Raw genomic sequence first — 17,596 nt, forward strand, 5'->3', positions numbered from 1 at the left:
AATCAGATGATAATCAGTACAAATGTGTGCCATGCTGAGCATAGGATATCATTGAACAGAATAAGAGGATTATGTACTTACATTTTTTATTTTAAGGTTCCCCCAATCATCGTCCTATATAAAATAAAATAAACAAAAATTGAAAATTATACTACACATTTCATAATTATCACCTGCCAGGTCAGTAACAGGTTTCATACGTTTCCGCGTTCAGAACACTGAATCCTACACATGATCCTCGTAAACTTTACCCCCACACCCCCCTAAACTCCTTAATACGTTTGACAGAAAGCAGACCTGGGAAATACTACCCACTCGGGCTCCAGATATTTAATTGTGGGAGAAACTAAGCGGTCCCCCATAAAAAATAAAAAAACTACCGGATTTAAAGGAAATAAAGTCCTGGGATAAGAAAGGCAGGGGCAGAGTTCACATTTTATAAAGCTGAAATCCAATAAAATAAAAAAACAGACTGACTGTGAAAGATGTGCCCTGCTCTTTTCTGCAGAAATGATCTGGCTGCCCAGCAACCTCTGCAAACCCACAGAAGTGACTGGCAACTGTACAAGATTCAAAGCATGATTTATACAAAAGTAAACTTAATGTTATTTACTTAAAATTGCATACCTTTAAAGTCCCTCCTTTAACCATGACTTTTTGCCTGTCTGGCTGCACACCACTCAAGGCAAACAGTTGGGCCTTAAAAACCATTGGTGGCTCATCAGTGTTCAACTCCACATTGTCAAACTTCTCCTTTCCCCACTTCACATTCACTAGGATAAAAAACAAAAAACAAAGATTACATGTACTGGAATTAACACAGACCACAATATCTTGCTGGAAAGTAATAAAGTTATAGAAATCTGGCACAAAAAAAAAAAAAAAAAACCAACACACTTCTATTAGGTTTATATAAGCAGTAAACAAAACAAAAACAAGGTTGATGACAAGAAGGATTATCAAATTGAATTACTGTATTAATTGGCGTATAACACTCACTTCTTTGCCCTGAAAATAGAGGGTAAACTGTGCCTGCGTGTTATACGCAGGGGGCTGTGGAAAGTTTTTCCCCTGAAACTTCCCTCTTAAAGTTAGGGTGCGTGTTATATGCCGATAAATATGGTAATCTCAAGCACTAAATGATCGAGAAGGTCCAATGTTGGTTATAAAACATATTTTAGGCTGAATTTGACACCTGTGTGAAGTTGGCACCCCATGTTTGTAAAATCTGAATAAAAATATACCATTCGTTTGTGCCGGTCTGGTTTCTGAGATATTAAACATTCAATTTAATGCAAGCCCCGCGCTCACTTTGCACCCCATGTTGCTGAATTTTAAAAAAAAAAACCTCGCCATTCGTTTGTGCCGCAAAAATAAACGTTTGTGCCACTTTAGTTCCGGAGATATTGCGCGTTATATTTTCTGTAACCCCGCCCACTTTGCACCCCATGTTTCTGAATTTAAATTGACAGCTGGCTCTGCCTCACTAGAGCCTGAGCCAGCTGTGCCCGCCCCCTCCCCGGTCTGTTCCTCCCCCATCTGTTCTTCCAGTCAGCGCTAGAGAATCGGAAGGGGGGGGCGCATCTCTGCAGGGAGAGGATCGGGAAGGGGGGGGGGGGAATCCCTGCGGGGGGTGGCAAAACTACGCATGTGAAGTAAAACATCATGCATAATATCCACCAAATCTGCACAAACTGGGAACAAATGAATCTAGTTGTATGTAAGATTTAATAACGAGGTGTAAAGTCAGTGTGGTTACAGAAAATATAACGCTCAATATCTCCAGAACCAAAGCGGCACAAACGTTTATTTTAGCGGCACAAACCAGCACAAACGCGGCACACACGAATGGCGTGTTTTTTTTTAAAATTCAGCAACATGGTGTGCAAAGTGGGCGGGGTTACAGAAAATATAACGCGCAATATCTCCGAAACCAAAGCTGCACAAACGTTTATTTTTGCGGCACAAACGAATGGCGCGTTTTTTTTTTTTAATTCAGCAACATGGGGTGCAAAGTGGGCGGGGCTTGCATTAAATTGAATGTTTAATATCTCAGAAACCAGACCGGCACAAACGAATGGTATATTTTTATTCAGATTTTACAAACATGGGGTGCCAACTTCACACAGGTGAATTTGACACATAAAAAGCCATGTACTGGTCTAGAAAAAAAATATGGTTTGAAAAATACTGGGACCTGTCATTGCAAAAAAACAAAAACAACGTGTCTAAATGAGGCTGTACGGATATGTACATGGACAATAACATGGTCCCTCTGATTCTTTAGGTGGTTCTAAAGGCGTATTGTTAATTTTTTTATCTTAAGGGCCCTTTCACACTGGTGCGTTTTTCTCGCGTTTTTGCGGTAAAAATAGCGCTATTAAAACGCCCATAAAACGCTCCCCATGCCCCCTCCATTGAAATTAATTAAAAACCGCTGTAAAAACGTGGTAAAAACAGAGCGTTAAAATCGCTGTAAAACACCACGATTTTACCACGTTTTTAATTCATTTCAATGGAGAGGGGCATGGGGAGCGTTTTAATAGCGCTATTTGTACCAAAAATTCTGTGTGTGGGGTAGCCCCCCCTTAATACTTCTCCGTCCTGATTCGCCGAGACACCACAGTGTGTGCCATTGGCTCCTACTGGGGTAAAAAGTTAGTGAGCCAAAGAGGAGAGAGGGGGCGGGGCTGAGCCAAGCCGCTGTGGGGGCATTTGGAAAGAGGAAGGGGCCAGGAGTGCCGGCGAGGGACCCGGGAAGATCGGGGCTCCTCTGTACAAAACCACTGCACAGAACAGGCAAGTATAACATGTTTTTTTTGTGTAAACACTAAAATACAAGACTTTCGTATCAATTTAAAGCTAGGTTCACACTTATGCAAATTGTATGCGCTTTTCCCACATCCAATTTGCATGACATGAGAGTGTGCACGGCTCATAATGGAGCTGGTTCACACAGCTCCAGGGGTGGCTGCAGTCGGCATTTGTAAACCAAGCCACAAAGTCCAAGGAATTATCTGTAGTCCTCTGAGACAAGGATTGTTTTGAGGCACAGATCTGGGTCAAGGATATTTGGCCGTTTTGGAGAAATCTGCATCGGCCGATTTTTATCCAAATTAGGCAGATTTTCAACATGGCCGCTAGCGGTGCCACGGATCTGAAGCTAGGCCACCGCGATCACAGCATCAGGAAAGGCCGCGGCTTCGGCCTAGCTCCGGGGGCGCGGCCATCTTAATACACCCACAGAGAAGGAGGGGCCCGTGCTCGTGGGACCCACACCGCTCTCTGGTGTCTGTACTACAGGGTGGCAGGGGGGGGGGGGGGGGGGGGGTGTCTATACTGGAGGGAGAGGGGGTCTGTACTGAGGGGAGTGACTATTTTTTTTGCACCAGTGCCACCTGCCAGTGCCAATTAGTGCCACTTGCCGTCCAGTGCCATCTGCCAATGCCATCTGCCAATGCCACCTGCCAGTGCCAATAACAGTGCCAATAAGTGCCACCTTCCACCCAGTGCCATCTGCCAGTGCCACCTTCCATCCAGTACCAACTAAAGCCATCAGTGCCACCTGCCAATACCAACCAGTGCCATCTGCCAGTGCCAACTATTGCCATCCAGTGCCAATTAGTGCCACCTGCCAGTCAGTGCCACTTGCTAGTGTCATGTGTTAGTGCCACCTGCCAGTGCCACATGCCAATCAGTGCCATCTGCCAATCAATGCCACCTGCCAGTGTCAATTAATGCCACCTGCCAGTGCCAATAAGTGCCATCTGCTAGTACCATCTTTCAGTGCCATCCAGTGCAACCTGCCAGTGCCAATAAGTGCCACCTGCCAATCAGTGCCTTCTGCCAGTTCCATCTTCCAGTGCCAATTAGTACCATCCAGTGTCAGCAAAAAAAAAAAAAAATGGGCCTAAAATATCGGCATCATATATCGCCCGTCCCGATTTCTAAATATCGGCATCTGCCAGAGAAAAACCCATATCGGTCGACCTCTAGTCAAGGGTACAGAAACATTTCTGCAGCATTGAAGGTCCCATAGTGCACAGTGGTCTATCATACGTAAATAGGAGAAGTTTGGAACCACCAGGACTCTTCCTAGAGTGGGCCGCCTGGCCAAACGAGCGATCAGGGGGGAGGGCCTTAGTCAGGGAGGTGACCAAGAAGTCGATGGTCACTGACAGAGCTCCAGCCTTTCTCTGTGAAGAGAGGAGAACCTTCCAGAACAGGGGTGTCAAACTGGCGGCCCTCCAGCTGTTGCAAAACTACAAGTCCCATGAGGCATTGCAAGGCTAACAGTTACAAGCATGACTCTCACAGGCAGAGGCATGATGGGACATGTAGTTTCGGAACAGCTGGAGGGCCGCCAGTTTGACACCCCTGTTCCAGAAGAACAACCATCTCTGCACCACTCCCCCAACCAGGGCTGTATGGTAAAGTGGCCAGACAAAAATCACTCCTCAGTAAAAGGCACATGACAGCCCGTCTTTACCAAAAGGAACCTGAAGGACTCTCAGACCACAAGAAAGAAAATTATCTGGTCTGATGAAACAAAGACTGAACTCTTGCCTGAATGGCGAGCATTGTGTCTGGAGGAAACCAGGAACCGCTCATCACCTGACCAATACCATTCATACAGTGAAGCATGGTGGTGGCAGGAACTGGGAGACTAGTCAGGATTGAGGGAAAGCTGAATGCAGCAATGTACAGAGACATACTAAAAATATGAAAGGAAAAAAAAAATGGCAACTTTTCCCTAGCGCTCATAAATTATTAATGCACAGAAAGATCAAATGCACATGAAGCCGCTGCAATTGAATTTGTACAATATAAATCTATATGCTTAAACTTCCCAACAAACAAAAGCATTAGCAGCGCTAAGCAGGTGACATGCAGATTCCAGCGGCTGGAGCCGGATCCTGGAAGAGTTGGTTGTCAGGCTATGCCAGGACAGAAGCCAAGTGGTACTAAATACTACTGATGAGAGGAGGATCATTACACTCAGCGAATTCTGTTGGAAGAAGGAGTTTGTGCTTAAAAGAGAGGTAGAGGGGTAAAGACCACTAGTCGGGGTAAGAGGTGGCGTGCAGTTGGCATCACGCCACATGGGACAGAAGCCAGCACGACAGAGGAGGAATCGGACTCTTCCTCCCTACTACAGCTCCAACTTTACAAGTCCCTCTGCATTGTGAGTCAGAAAGCCCAGACCACAATCTACCAGTTACCCGTCTGCGATCTACTGGTAGTCAGCAGAACGAGTGACCTCATTGGAAGATATCCTCACCATTTCTGTTCTAGGAACAACCCAAAATTTGGGATTTTTATTTACTTTCACTTTTCAGAAGAATGGTAAAAAAAATTGAGGGCGACTCTCCCAAACGAGGACACAGACAGCAATAAAAACCTGACAGATGTTCTAATCACATATCGCCATGCACACTGGCCTAAGGTCAATAATTCTGGGGCCATTATTCACAGTTTACTCTAAATTGATGACCTGCAGGGGGCTTTGAAAGTGTCGCCTATAGGGTACTAAAGTTTGTTGCAGTTTCACAAATGCACACAATTTTAAGGTGTGACATGTTGGGTACCTATTTACTCTGTGCCAGAGCTGAAACTAATTGGCATAATCGATCAAAATAGTTGTCAACTATTTTCATAAACGATTAGTTGGCCTGCATACAGAATGCATTATTTGTTTACACACAGCTCAGTACATCATCCGTATATACAGTGCAGCACACATACAGCTCAGTACACTGTTCAAACATGTCAGTAAGTGTCTGAAAAAAACTTGTGAAAGGAGCAATGCCTCATGGGACATGTAGTCCTGGACAGGAGAAGGAAGTGATTCTACAGGCAGACTTTTTTTTGCTAAAGGGGCATTCAGTGCAACTTATAAAAGTCTAAATACGCAACTTAAAAACAGATATACAACAGATAAGTGTGCAACCCATGAAAACATATATTCCAATGCAAGATATTCAAATTAAGTCCAAAAAGACATAAGAAAAAGTCAATTTAACCACTTCCCATCCACACTATAGCCGAATGACAGCTACAGCGCAGATCTACTTTGCTGGGACGCCCCCCTCCCTTTTGCACGCGCTGTGGTCACTGAGACTCGGGTGATCACAGATCCAAGTAAGGGGCCAATCCAGGCCCCTTACAACGTGATCAGCTGTCAGCCAATGACAGCTGCTCACGTGATGTAAACAAAGGCTCAGTAATTTTTTTTCTCCTCATGCTAACAGCATGAGGAGGAAAAAAAAAAAAACACGATCACCAGCTTTTGTGCAAGGGACATTGAACCCGAAGAGGAAGAGGCACATCCGCCTCATCTGTGACCACCAGTACCGCCTGCCAGTGCAAAACAGTGCCACCTATCAATGCCCATGAGTCACACCTATCAATGCCCACCAGTGGTGCCAGTGTCACCTACCAGTGCTGGTCAGTGCCCATCACTGCCAGCCATCAGTGCAGCCCATGCGGTGCCCATCAGTGCAGCCTCATCAGCGTACATCAATGAAGGAGAAAAATATCCTGTTTGCAAAATTTTATAACAAAATATAAAATGGTTTTGTATTTTCTTTTTTTATTGGTACGTGGTGACGTCACAGAATTGTGCTCTACCCGATGCGTTTCCCCGTAAGAGGACTCTGTACCCAGTCGATGCATCTTGCAGGGATACACATTGGCTGGAGCAGAATTCTGTGACATCACCATGCAGACGAGGTCCGTGGCTGTGTTTTTATTGCCTTTTACCATTTTTTTTTCCCCCATGCAAGTGCAATGGTTACTTTTAAATAAATAGTAATTTTACATATGGCACCATAAAGTTTTTTCCTTCTTAAACCCCCTATGCTGAAAAATATCCACAGTAAGATGACTTGTGGAGCCGGGGATATTTGAGAGATGAATCAGAGTAGAGCTGCACGATTAATCGTTAAGAATCGAGATCGCAATTCTTTCCCCCTCGCGACCTTAACAAAGCATTTTCCCGATTCTATGCAGAGTTCTCTGCTCAAGACTACGTATATATTCTCCAGCACGCCGTGGATCGTAGAGAACGTCCAAAAATGTATTGCAGTGAAAACATCACAAGGATTGCAACGTTTCAAAGTCGCGCAGGACCTCTTTGTCAGGCAAGTGATACCGAAGAGGTCCTGCGCGACTTCGAAACGTTGCAAACCTTGTGATGTTTTCACTGCAATACATTTTTGGATGTTCTCTACGATCCACGGTGTGCTGGAGAATATATACGTATTATTGTTCCAGTTCCCAGCTGGTGATCGCTTCAGCACCCATTTTTGCACTTGTTGGCCATTTCTCCAGGAAGGTGTGCGATTGGAATATTGACCAACTCTGCTCAAGACTGACAGCTGTCAAGCAAACGATAAACATTGTAACATTTTGTTCCTTAGAGCAAATATATACACACACACACACACACACACACACACACACACACACACACACACACACACACACACTCCCTCGGGTGTCACATTTGGCACCTTTCAGGGGGAGGAGGGAGCAGATACCTGTGTAACCCAGGTATTGCTCCCACTTCCGGGCATAGGTCGCTACGGCAACCTACACCACATCTGGTGCCTCCTCTGTCGTCGTCCCCCCCCACCCCAGCTGTCTTCTGGGAGACACATAGGTCCCAAAAGACAGCAGGGACCAGCAAGATAGCGCAGCGCAACTCACGCAGTAGGGAACCAGGAAGCGAAGCCGCAAGGTTTCACTTCCCGATTCCCTTACCAAAGATGGAGGCACCTCCACCCAAGGGACAGATCGGCTTCGGGTGCCAACATCGCGGGCGCCCAGGACACTTAAGTGTCCATATAATAAAAGTCAGCAGCTGCAGTATTTGTAGCTGCGGACTTTTAATAAATGTATTATTTTCTTGGCAGAACTCCGCTTTAAATTTATATTAAAAAAACAAACAAACACAGTAAAGTTAGCCCAATTATTTTGTATAATGTGAAAAATTTTACACCACGAGAATCATGATCTTTATTCTAAGCCCAAAAAATTGTGATTGTCATTTTTCCCAGAATCGTGCAGCTCTATATCCGAGTGAAGCTGGCCCCTTATCAAGGAGTGTTCTCAAAGGAGCCTTGGGAGTGGAATACCTCATCTGGCTGACATTGACACGAGCGAGTTAAATCCTTCTATTTTGGGATCCAACCGTTCTGGTAAGAGGCGTACAGTTTTTGTGTGGGAGAGATCACCGTCTGAAGCGCTGATGTTTTGGGAATCACTTTTCATCCACATAAGAGCACCTTAAATGGACTTTTTCTTTTATCTTTTTAAACTTAAACTGTTGAATAGCTTACATGGAAATATATTCATTTTTTTTGGGGGGGGGGGGGGGGTTTTCAACACTTACTGTATTTATTGGCGTATAACACTCACTTTTTTACCCTGAAAATAAAGGGCAAACTGTGCCTGCGTGTTATAAGCAGGGGGCTGTGGAAAGTTTTTTTCCTGAAACTTCCCTCTTAAAGTTGGGGTGCGTGTTATAAGCCGATAAATACGGTATCTGTTATATAATGGAAACAACAACAATCGGTCGACCAATCCGTGCATCCTCATCTTTTACATTCTACCAACAATTGGGCAATAAAGGTTTCTAAAATTCACTGTTGTATATTTCTACTGAAATTTTGTGGTTCATAAACTGTTGCGCTAATATTATGTGACTTAAAAAATTGGAACTGCCACTATTTTATTGTACAGGGCCTCTGCTTTCAGAAAATATATATACCTCTGGGTCGGGGGGGGGGGGGGGGGGTTATGTCATTTTCAGACCTAGAATGATTTTTTTAACCACTTGCCGACCTCCTCATGTAGATATACGTCAGCAGAATGGCACGGACAGGCACATGTATGTACCTGTACGTCCTCTGCTTGACGTGGGTCAGGGGTCCGATCGGGACCCCCCTGCTACATGCGGCTGTCGGTAAGCCTCGGGGAGCGATCCGGGACGACGGCGCGGCTATTTGTTTATAGCCGCCCCGCCGCGATCGCTCCCCGGAGCTGAAGAACGGAGAGAGCCGTGTGTAAACATGGCTTCCCCGTGCTTCACTATGGCGGCGCATCGATCGAGTGATCCCTTATATAAGGGAGACTCGATCGATCACGTCAGTCCTACAGCCACACCCCCCTACAGTTGTAAACACACACAAAGTGAACACTAAATGTTACAGCACCCCCTGTGTTTAACTCCCAAACTGCAACTGTCATTTTCACAATAAAGAATGCAATTTAAATGCATTTTTTGCTGTGAAAATGACAATGGTCCCAAAAATGTGTCAAAATTGTCCGAAGTGTCCGCCATAATGTCGCAGTCACAGAAAAAAAAAAAAAAACGCTGATCGCCGCCATTAGTAGTAAAAAAAATAAAAAATATAAAAATGCAATAAAACTATCCCCTATTTTGTAAACGCTATAAATTTTGCGCAAACCAACCGATAAACGATTATTGCGATTTTTTTACCAAAAATAGGTAGAAGAATACGTATCGGCCTAAACTGAGGGGAAAAAAATGTTATATATGTTTTTGGGGGATATTTATTATATTGAATTTTTTTCAAAATTGTCGCTCTATTTTTGTTTATAGCGCAAAAAATAAAAACCGCAGAGGTGATCAAATACCACCGAAAGAAAGCTCTATTTGTGGGGAAAAAAGGACGCCAATTTTGTTTGGGAGCCACGTCGCACGACCGCGCAATTGTCTGTTAAAGCGACGCAGTCCCGAACTTTAAAAACCCCTTGGGTCTTTAGGCAGCATATTGGTCCGGGGCTTAAGTGGTTAATGTGGGCAAAAGAGACTGATAGTGAGCGGGTTTTGGGTGGGAGTGGGGGGATCACGCGCCACCTGTCCCAGGCCAGGGGGGGGGGGGGATTACATAGGAGACATTGGTTGTTAGGTAAGGGGGACGTGTCTTCATAGAGCTGACATATACCGTAGCGCCTCACCAGAATTCTGTACATTTCATTGATAAAGACCAATTACATTTTGAGATAGAAATCTAACCACAGGCACTGCTTTGTATATTTTGCTTTACTTCTGTCACAACCATGTACCTTCCAGAGGCAGAACTCCCCTGAAATAAACCTAGCGCTACATGGAGGTTGTACAGTCCTCTGGTATAGGATAGCGCTACAGAGAATGTACTAGTAGGTCTCCCCAGTGCCACCCATCCCCCTCAGTCCTGAGCAGTGACGCCCATCCCCAGCCATGTGCCCCGGGGTCTCCGGTACCTGTATACAGGGGCATGATGGGTATTCGGGGCGTAGGTTCGGCTCACGGGGCGCTCTCTCTCTCCCAGGTTCATTCAAACAGGGCCCCGCACAGCAGTGACGCTGCGAAATCACACGCTGCTACGAGACCTCAGCCAATCGTACTGCACCGCCCGGTCACCTGAGCAATCACAGGTCACTGCTGCCGCACCTCGGCCAATCAGAAGCAGGGAAATGTGACTGCCGGTGTTTCGTCAGAATAGCAGCTGTCCAATCACAGTATTGTCGCCTTTCCGGCGACCCGGAAATGATAGTGTCGCCATTTCCCTGCGTCACTTGAGTGTTAGGAATCCGGGTGAAGAGGAAGCTGAGTCTGACAGACGCCCGGGAGATTTAAATGAGGTTGTCCTTATTGTAATTAGACCTCAACAGACAGAAGCCCTGTATAGTTGTGTGCCATAATTGGAGGGGGTTCTGGTAGTTCGAGGAAGTGCCATGGAACATGTGAAAAATGTGTGAGAGACAAACGATGCACTTGCAATGTGGTTAGTTCTCTATGGCACCGTTGGCACCTCACATGTGGCCAGCAGATGCGGGTTATTGCACGCTACTAAACACGTGAAATTCAATGTCCAGAAAGCTGTGGAAGCTTCTTTGGCATGTTTGTCACACACACTCACCGACCACTTTATGAGGTGCACCTGTTCAATTGCTTGGTAACACAAATTGCTAACCAGCCAATCACATGGCAGCAATGCACTTAGGCATCTAGATGTGGTGAAGACGACTTGCTGAAGTTCAAACCGAGCATCAGAATGGAGAAGAAAGGGGATTTAAAGCGGAAGTAAGCCTCCACCCAGCAAAAAAAGTCAGCAGCTACACTAATATTAGGACACGTATCTATCCAGGAATCCAGCGATGTCTGCATCTCAGCTGATGTTTCCATCGGCTCTCAGGTGCTGCTGCTGCCATTCATAGTAAGGGAACCCAGCTTCACAGCCGGTTCCCTACTGCGCATGCATGAAGCGTTTTCTGAATGGCCCAGCGGTGGGAGGAGGGGGGCCAAACTTCCGAGTGATCGTGCCACGGCCCGATCTGGAAGTGGGAACAGTTACCTGTCAAAAACAGATACCCTCCCTCCCGAAATGTGGCATCGAAAGGGGGGGGCAGATAAGTGAAGCTTCCACTTTTGGGTGGAACGCCGCTTTAAGTGACTTATGGCATGGTTGTTGGTGCCAGATGGGCTGGTCTGAGTATTTTAAAAGCTGATGATCTACTGGAATTTTCATGCACAACCATCTCTAAGTTTTACAGAGATTGGTCCAATAAAGAGAAAATATCCAGTGAGCGGCAGTTGTGTGGACGAAAGTGCCTTGTTGATGTCAGAGGCCAGAGGAGAATAGGCAGACTCGTTCAAGATGATAGGAAGACAACAGTAACTTATAATCACTCGTTGCAACCAAGGTATGCAGAATGCCATCACTGAATGCACAACACATCAAACTTTGAAGTAAATGGCTACAGCAGCAAAAGACCACACCGGGGGCTACTACTGTCAGCTGAGAACAAGAAACTGAGGCTACAATTTGCACGGTCTCAACAAAATTGGACAATAGAAGATTAGAAAAACGTTGCCTGGTCTGATGAGTCTCGATTTCAGCTGCGACCTTTACATGGTAAGGTCAGAATTTGGCGTAAAACAACATGAAAGAATGGATTCATCCTGCCTTGTATCAATTGTTGAGGCTGGTGATGGTGTGGGAGATATTTTCTTGGCACACTTTGCGCCCATTAGTACCAATTGAGCATCATTTAACCACTTAAGCCCCGGACCAATATGCAGCCTAAAGACCCAAGGTGTTTTTACAGTTCGGGACTGCGTCGCTTTAACAGACAATTGCGCGGTCGTGCGACGTGGCTCCCAAACAAAATTGGCGTCCTTTTTTCCCCACAAATAGAGCTTTCTTTTGGTGGTATTTGATCACATCTGCGGTTTTTAGTTTTTGCGCTATAAACAAAAATAGAGCGACAATTTTGAAAAAAAAGCAATATTTTTTGCTGTAATAAATATCCCCCAAAAACATATATAAAAACATTTTTTTTCCTCAGTTTAGGCCGATACGTATTCTTCTACCTATTTTTAGTAAAAAAAATCGCAATAAGCGTTTATCGATTGGTTTGCGCAAAATTTATAGTGTTTACAAAATAGGGGATAGTTTTATTGCATTTTTATTTTTTTTATTTTTTTTACTACTAATGGCGGCGATCAGCAATTTTTTTCGTGACTGCGACATTATGGCGGACACTTCGGACAATTTTGACACATTTTTGGGACCATTGTCATTTTCACAGCAAAAAATGCATTTAAATTGCATTCTTTATTGTGAAAATGACAGTTGCAGTTTGGGAGTTAACCACAGGTGGCGCTGTAGGAGTTAGGGTGCACCTAGTATGTGTTTACAACTGTTTGGGGGTGTGGCTGTAGGAATGACGTCATCGATTGTGTCTTCCCTATAAAGGGAATGACGCGATCGATGCGCCGCCATAGTGAAGGACGGGGAAGCCGTGTTTACACACGGCTCTCCTCGTTCTTCAGCTCCGGGGAGCGATCGCGACGGAGCGGCTATAAACAAATAGCCGCGCCGTGGTCCCGGATCGCTCCCCGAGCGGACCCGACCTCCGCATGTAGCGGGGGGGGTCCCGATCGGACCCCCCACCCGCTAATAGGCGAGGACGTACGTGTACGCCCATGTGCCTGTACGTGCCATATTGTGGACGTATATGTACATGCGGGGGTCGGGAAGTGGTTAAACACCACGGCCTACCTGAGTATTGTTGCTGACCATGTCCATCCCTTTATGACTACAGTGTACTCGTCTTCTGATGTCACAAAGCTCAAATCACCTTAAACTGGTTTCTTGAACATGACAATGAGTTTACTGTGCCCCAATGGCCTCCACAGTCACCAGATCTCAATCCAATAGAGCACCTTTGGAATGTGGTTGAATGGGAGATTTTGTATCATGGATGTGCAGCCGAAAAAAAATCTGCAGCAACTTTGTGATGCTATCATGTCAATACGGACCAAAATCTCTAAAGGAATGTTTTCAACACCTTGTTGACCATGCTACAAAGAATTAAGGCACTGAGGGCAAAAGGGGGTCCAAGCCGGTACTAGCAAGGTGTACCTAATTAAGTGGCTGGTGAGTGTATGTTATCCCATTTATAACAATTTCTAGGGGGCACCCAGAGTGTGTAACAAGTAAATCTGCAGGTGAAATGACAATCCTCCACCAACACTACAGCAAATCGGGCCTCTTACCCTCAGAAGTGGACCACTAGAGTATAGGTGGTCTGACAGCGCTCAAAGACCCATCAGGCTTGCTCCTGTTCACCATAGACTGCAACAAAAGGTTAAAGCGGTTGTAAACCCGCGATTATTATTATTTTTTTTTTCACCTGAAAGGCAAAAGCCATAATGAGCTAGTATGCACCGCATATTAGCTCATTATGAAATACTTACCTCGGAATGAGGTGAGAGGAACTTACCTGGTCCACGCCGAGCGAGATGTCATCTCGGCTGGAGCCAATCACATGGAGCGGCATGCGCGTGGGAGACTTCAATTCGGCAAGGTCCGGCGGCTGCCGGTCCTTTAGCCGAGGATCCCCGCTGCGCCGCTGCAATCAGCAGCGCATTGCTGGGGGAATATCTCCTAAACCATACAGGTTTAGGAGATATTCTTTATACCTACAGGTAAGCCTCATTATAGGCTTACCTGTAGGTAAAAGTCCTAAAGTGGGGTTTACAACCACTTTAAGACTCAAATCCTGTTGTCCCCTCTGAGAACATCTCTCCACCACAAGTTAGATTCTCATGTAGATGTGCCAAAATGAGAACAAAGACTGCCTCATGGTGTAGTATGTAAAAGAACTTGGATATTTATTAACCACTTTAATACAGGTCTTTAAAACCCACCTCCATACCGGGCCTATTCTGGCACTTCTCTCCTACATGTACAAATCATCATTCTTTTTAGGGTTGTCCTGATACCACTTTTTTAGGACTGAGTACAAGTACCGATACTTTTTTTTATGTACTCGCCGATACCGAATACCGATACTTTTTTTTAAATGTGTCCCCAAATGCAGCCATGTCCCCCGTATAACAGCCATGTCCCCCGTATAACAGCCATTGTCCCCCGTATAACAGCCATTGTCCCCCGTATAACAGCCAATGTCCCCCGTATAACAGCCATTGTCCCCCGTATAACAGCCATTGTCCCCCGTATAACAGCCATTGTCCCCTGTATAACAGCCATTGTCCCCCGTATAACAGCCATTGTCCCCCGTATAACAGCCATTGTCCCCCGTATAACAGCCAATGTCCCCCGTATAACAGCCATTGTCCCCCGTATAACAGCCATTGTCCCCCGTATAACAGCCATTGTCCCCCGTATAACAGCCATTGTCCCCTGTATATCCAGCCATTGTCCCCAGTATATCCAGCCATTGTTCCCTGTATATCCAGCCATTGTCCCCTGTATATCCAGCCATTGTCCCCTGTATATCCAGCCATTGTCCCCCGTACCTACTGTTAATCACCGCGGCGGGGAACATTACAGACAGCGTTCGTTTGAACAGCTGTTTTCCCCGCTGCGCATAGACACTCCCCCTTTCTCGCGATTGGACAGATCCGTCCAAGGGGGAGTGTCTATGCGCGGCGGGGAAAACAGCTATTCAAACGAAAGCTGTCTGTAATGTTCTACGCGCCGCGGTGATTAACGCTGTAGCGGCGGCGGCGTTGTTGGCGGTTGCGGGGGGGGGAGTATTCTATTTTAGTATCGGGGGTATTAGCGGGAGTACGAGTACTCCCGCTAATACTCGGTACCGGTCCAGATACCGATACTGGTATCGGGACAACCCTAATTCTTTTGCTAGAAATTTACTCAGAACCCCCAAACATTATATGTTTTTTAGCATGTTTTGAAAGATGATGTTATGCCGAGTGATCGGATGAACACGAACCATCTGTCTGTGTTCACCTGATCCGCCAGACGGATTGAAAAGTAGGTTTTTCCTCCGTCACACTTTGGAGAGTCGGATGTCAGCGGGCATGTCACCGCTGACATCCGCGGCTCCATAGAGGAGCACGGAGCGCCCGTTCAGGTCCGCAAAAAAAACTGGCAGGCGGACCTGAACGTGCGCTTCGTGTGAAAGAGCCCTTAATCGGCAAGAATCGTTATCACAATTTTTTTCCTGTTGCATTCTTAACAAAGTATTTCCCGATCTTTCTATGCAGAGAATTCTCTCTGCTTTGCTGAAGCCACAGCTGTCAAAAGAGAGGAAGAAAAAAAAACAGGCTGTTTGCCAAGTATCACAACAACAGCAGTGGAACTAAGTATAAAAATTACTTAGAACCCCCAAACATTATATATATATATATATATATATATATATATATATATATATATATATATATACATTTTTTTTTTGTAGAGACCCTAGAGAATAAAATGGTGGTTGTTGCAATATTTTATGTCACACTGTATCTGCGCAGCGGTCTTTCAAATGCAATTTTTTGGGGACAAAATTACTTTAATGAATTAACAAGAAAAACTAACCAGTAAAATTAGCCCAATTTTTTTTGTATAATGTGAAAGATTTTACGCTGCAAGAATCTTGAGAGAATCGTGATCTTTATTCTAAGCAAAAAAATCGTGATTCTCATTTTGGCCAGAATCATGCAGCTCTAATTCACAGAGTGGAAACCAGAGATGGGCTTCACAGTGACTGGCCACTGTGATAGCCAATCAGAGGCTATCACAACAATCAAGTGACTCGGAACTGGGAGATTTAGGTCCCAATCGTTAGTACAGGACCTATGGCTGCCCCTGAAACCCTGGTCTCTGTTCTAGGAGAGCGCTGTGTCGCGCGATTCTAGCACAAAGACAAATACACATATATGCAGCCCCATGGGAAAAAAGCCCAGTCCAGTGAGGCCACATATATATGTTACATTGGCCTGAAGGGGTTAAAGTCCATACACTGTCTCATCCTGCTCTGCACATTCTCAGTTGCTCTGTCTACCCAAAGGGGCATGGCAAGATGAGGACCTTTGTCCACAGCAGAAGTGAGAATATCAACATTGACAAGCATTTACATGAAGCCATAATATCAGGTGCATATGAACCAGGTGTTGAGAAACTTTCTGCTGCCTCCTCTAACATGGCTTCTGGGTCCACTTCATTCCTTTCTATGTCTGCCTCTGTAGAATGAGAATTTTAGGATCCAATTTTGTCTGTATTAAAGCCATTAGTTGCCTGTCTTAGGTAGCTTGTCATGTGCCTGAGATAATGATAGAATTGGTTGCAGAGGAGGATGTTAAAATTGGGTCCTGATCTGGTGCAAGAGAAGCACTGTCACTGTGAGACTGAGGGGCTGATTTACTATTAACAGTGCGCTGCGCTGGTTCATGGCTTAATTAGTGCACCAGATGAATGCTTAATTAGGCGCATGAACCATCGTAGCAGCCAGCGCAATGCAAGTAATATGTAAAGCCCCCGCCGAACTCCCTTTAGAAGTCTATGGGAGAAATCAAAAGTGTTAATTTTAAAGGTTAATATGCTAGTTCTTGTCCTAAAAAGTGTTTGGGGTCCTGAGTCCTGCCCCAGGGGACAAGTATCAATGCATTTTTTTATTTTTTAAAACGGCCGTTTTTTCGGGAGCAGTGAATTTAATAATGCTTAAATTGCAACAGTAAAAGTGAAATATTTCCTAAAATGTCGTACCTAGGGGGGGGGTGTAAAGTAAGCATGTGAAAAAGTGCATGTTTTCCGTGCTTAGAACTGTCCCTGAACAAAATGACATTTTGAAGGAAAAAAAGTCATTTAAAAAAATCACTTGAGGCTAGAATGAATTGTCGGCTCCCGGCAATTCTGAGAGAATTCATTCATAAATAAAAAAAAGCGTGGGGTCCCCCCTAATTCCATTACCAGGCCCTTCAGGTCTGGTATGGATATTAAGGGGAACCCCGCCATAAAAAAAAAATAAGACGTGGGGGTTCTCCCCAAATATCCATACCAGGCCCTTCAGTTCTGGTATGGATTTTAAGGGGAACTCAACCACAAATAAAAAAAAATGGCGTGGAGCTCCCCCAAAAATCCACACCAGACCCTTATCCGAGCACGTAACCTGGCCGGCCGCAGAAAAGAGTGGTGGAACAGAGTGCGCCCCCCCTCTCCTGAACCGTACCAGGCCACATGCCCAAAGCACCTTGTCCCCATGTTGATGGAAACAAGGGCCTCATCCCCACAACCCTGGCCGGTGGTTGTGGGGGTCTGCGGGC

General features: G+C 45.3%; 1 protein-coding gene across 1 annotated transcript in view; it reads right to left on the bottom strand.

Moving 5' to 3' along the window:
- USP14 (ubiquitin specific peptidase 14) overlaps positions 1-10,436 on the bottom strand; it is a 42,943-nt gene extending 32,507 nt beyond the window's left edge. Inside the window, exons 1-3 of the mRNA XM_040354044.1 lie at positions 10,273-10,436; positions 628-773; positions 82-114 (exon numbers count right to left, since the gene is read on the bottom strand). Of these exons, the coding sequence (XP_040209978.1) occupies positions 82-114; positions 628-773; positions 10,273-10,288 (195 nt within the window). The 5' untranslated portion in view covers positions 10,289-10,436. The remainder of the gene's footprint in view (positions 1-81; positions 115-627; positions 774-10,272) is intronic.
- Between the last annotated feature and the right edge of the window lie 7,160 nt (positions 10,437-17,596).

The sequence above is a fragment of the Rana temporaria genome, chromosome 5, assembly GCF_905171775.1.
Source record: "Rana temporaria chromosome 5, aRanTem1.1, whole genome shotgun sequence".
Taxonomy (NCBI): domain Eukaryota; kingdom Metazoa; phylum Chordata; class Amphibia; order Anura; family Ranidae; genus Rana; species Rana temporaria.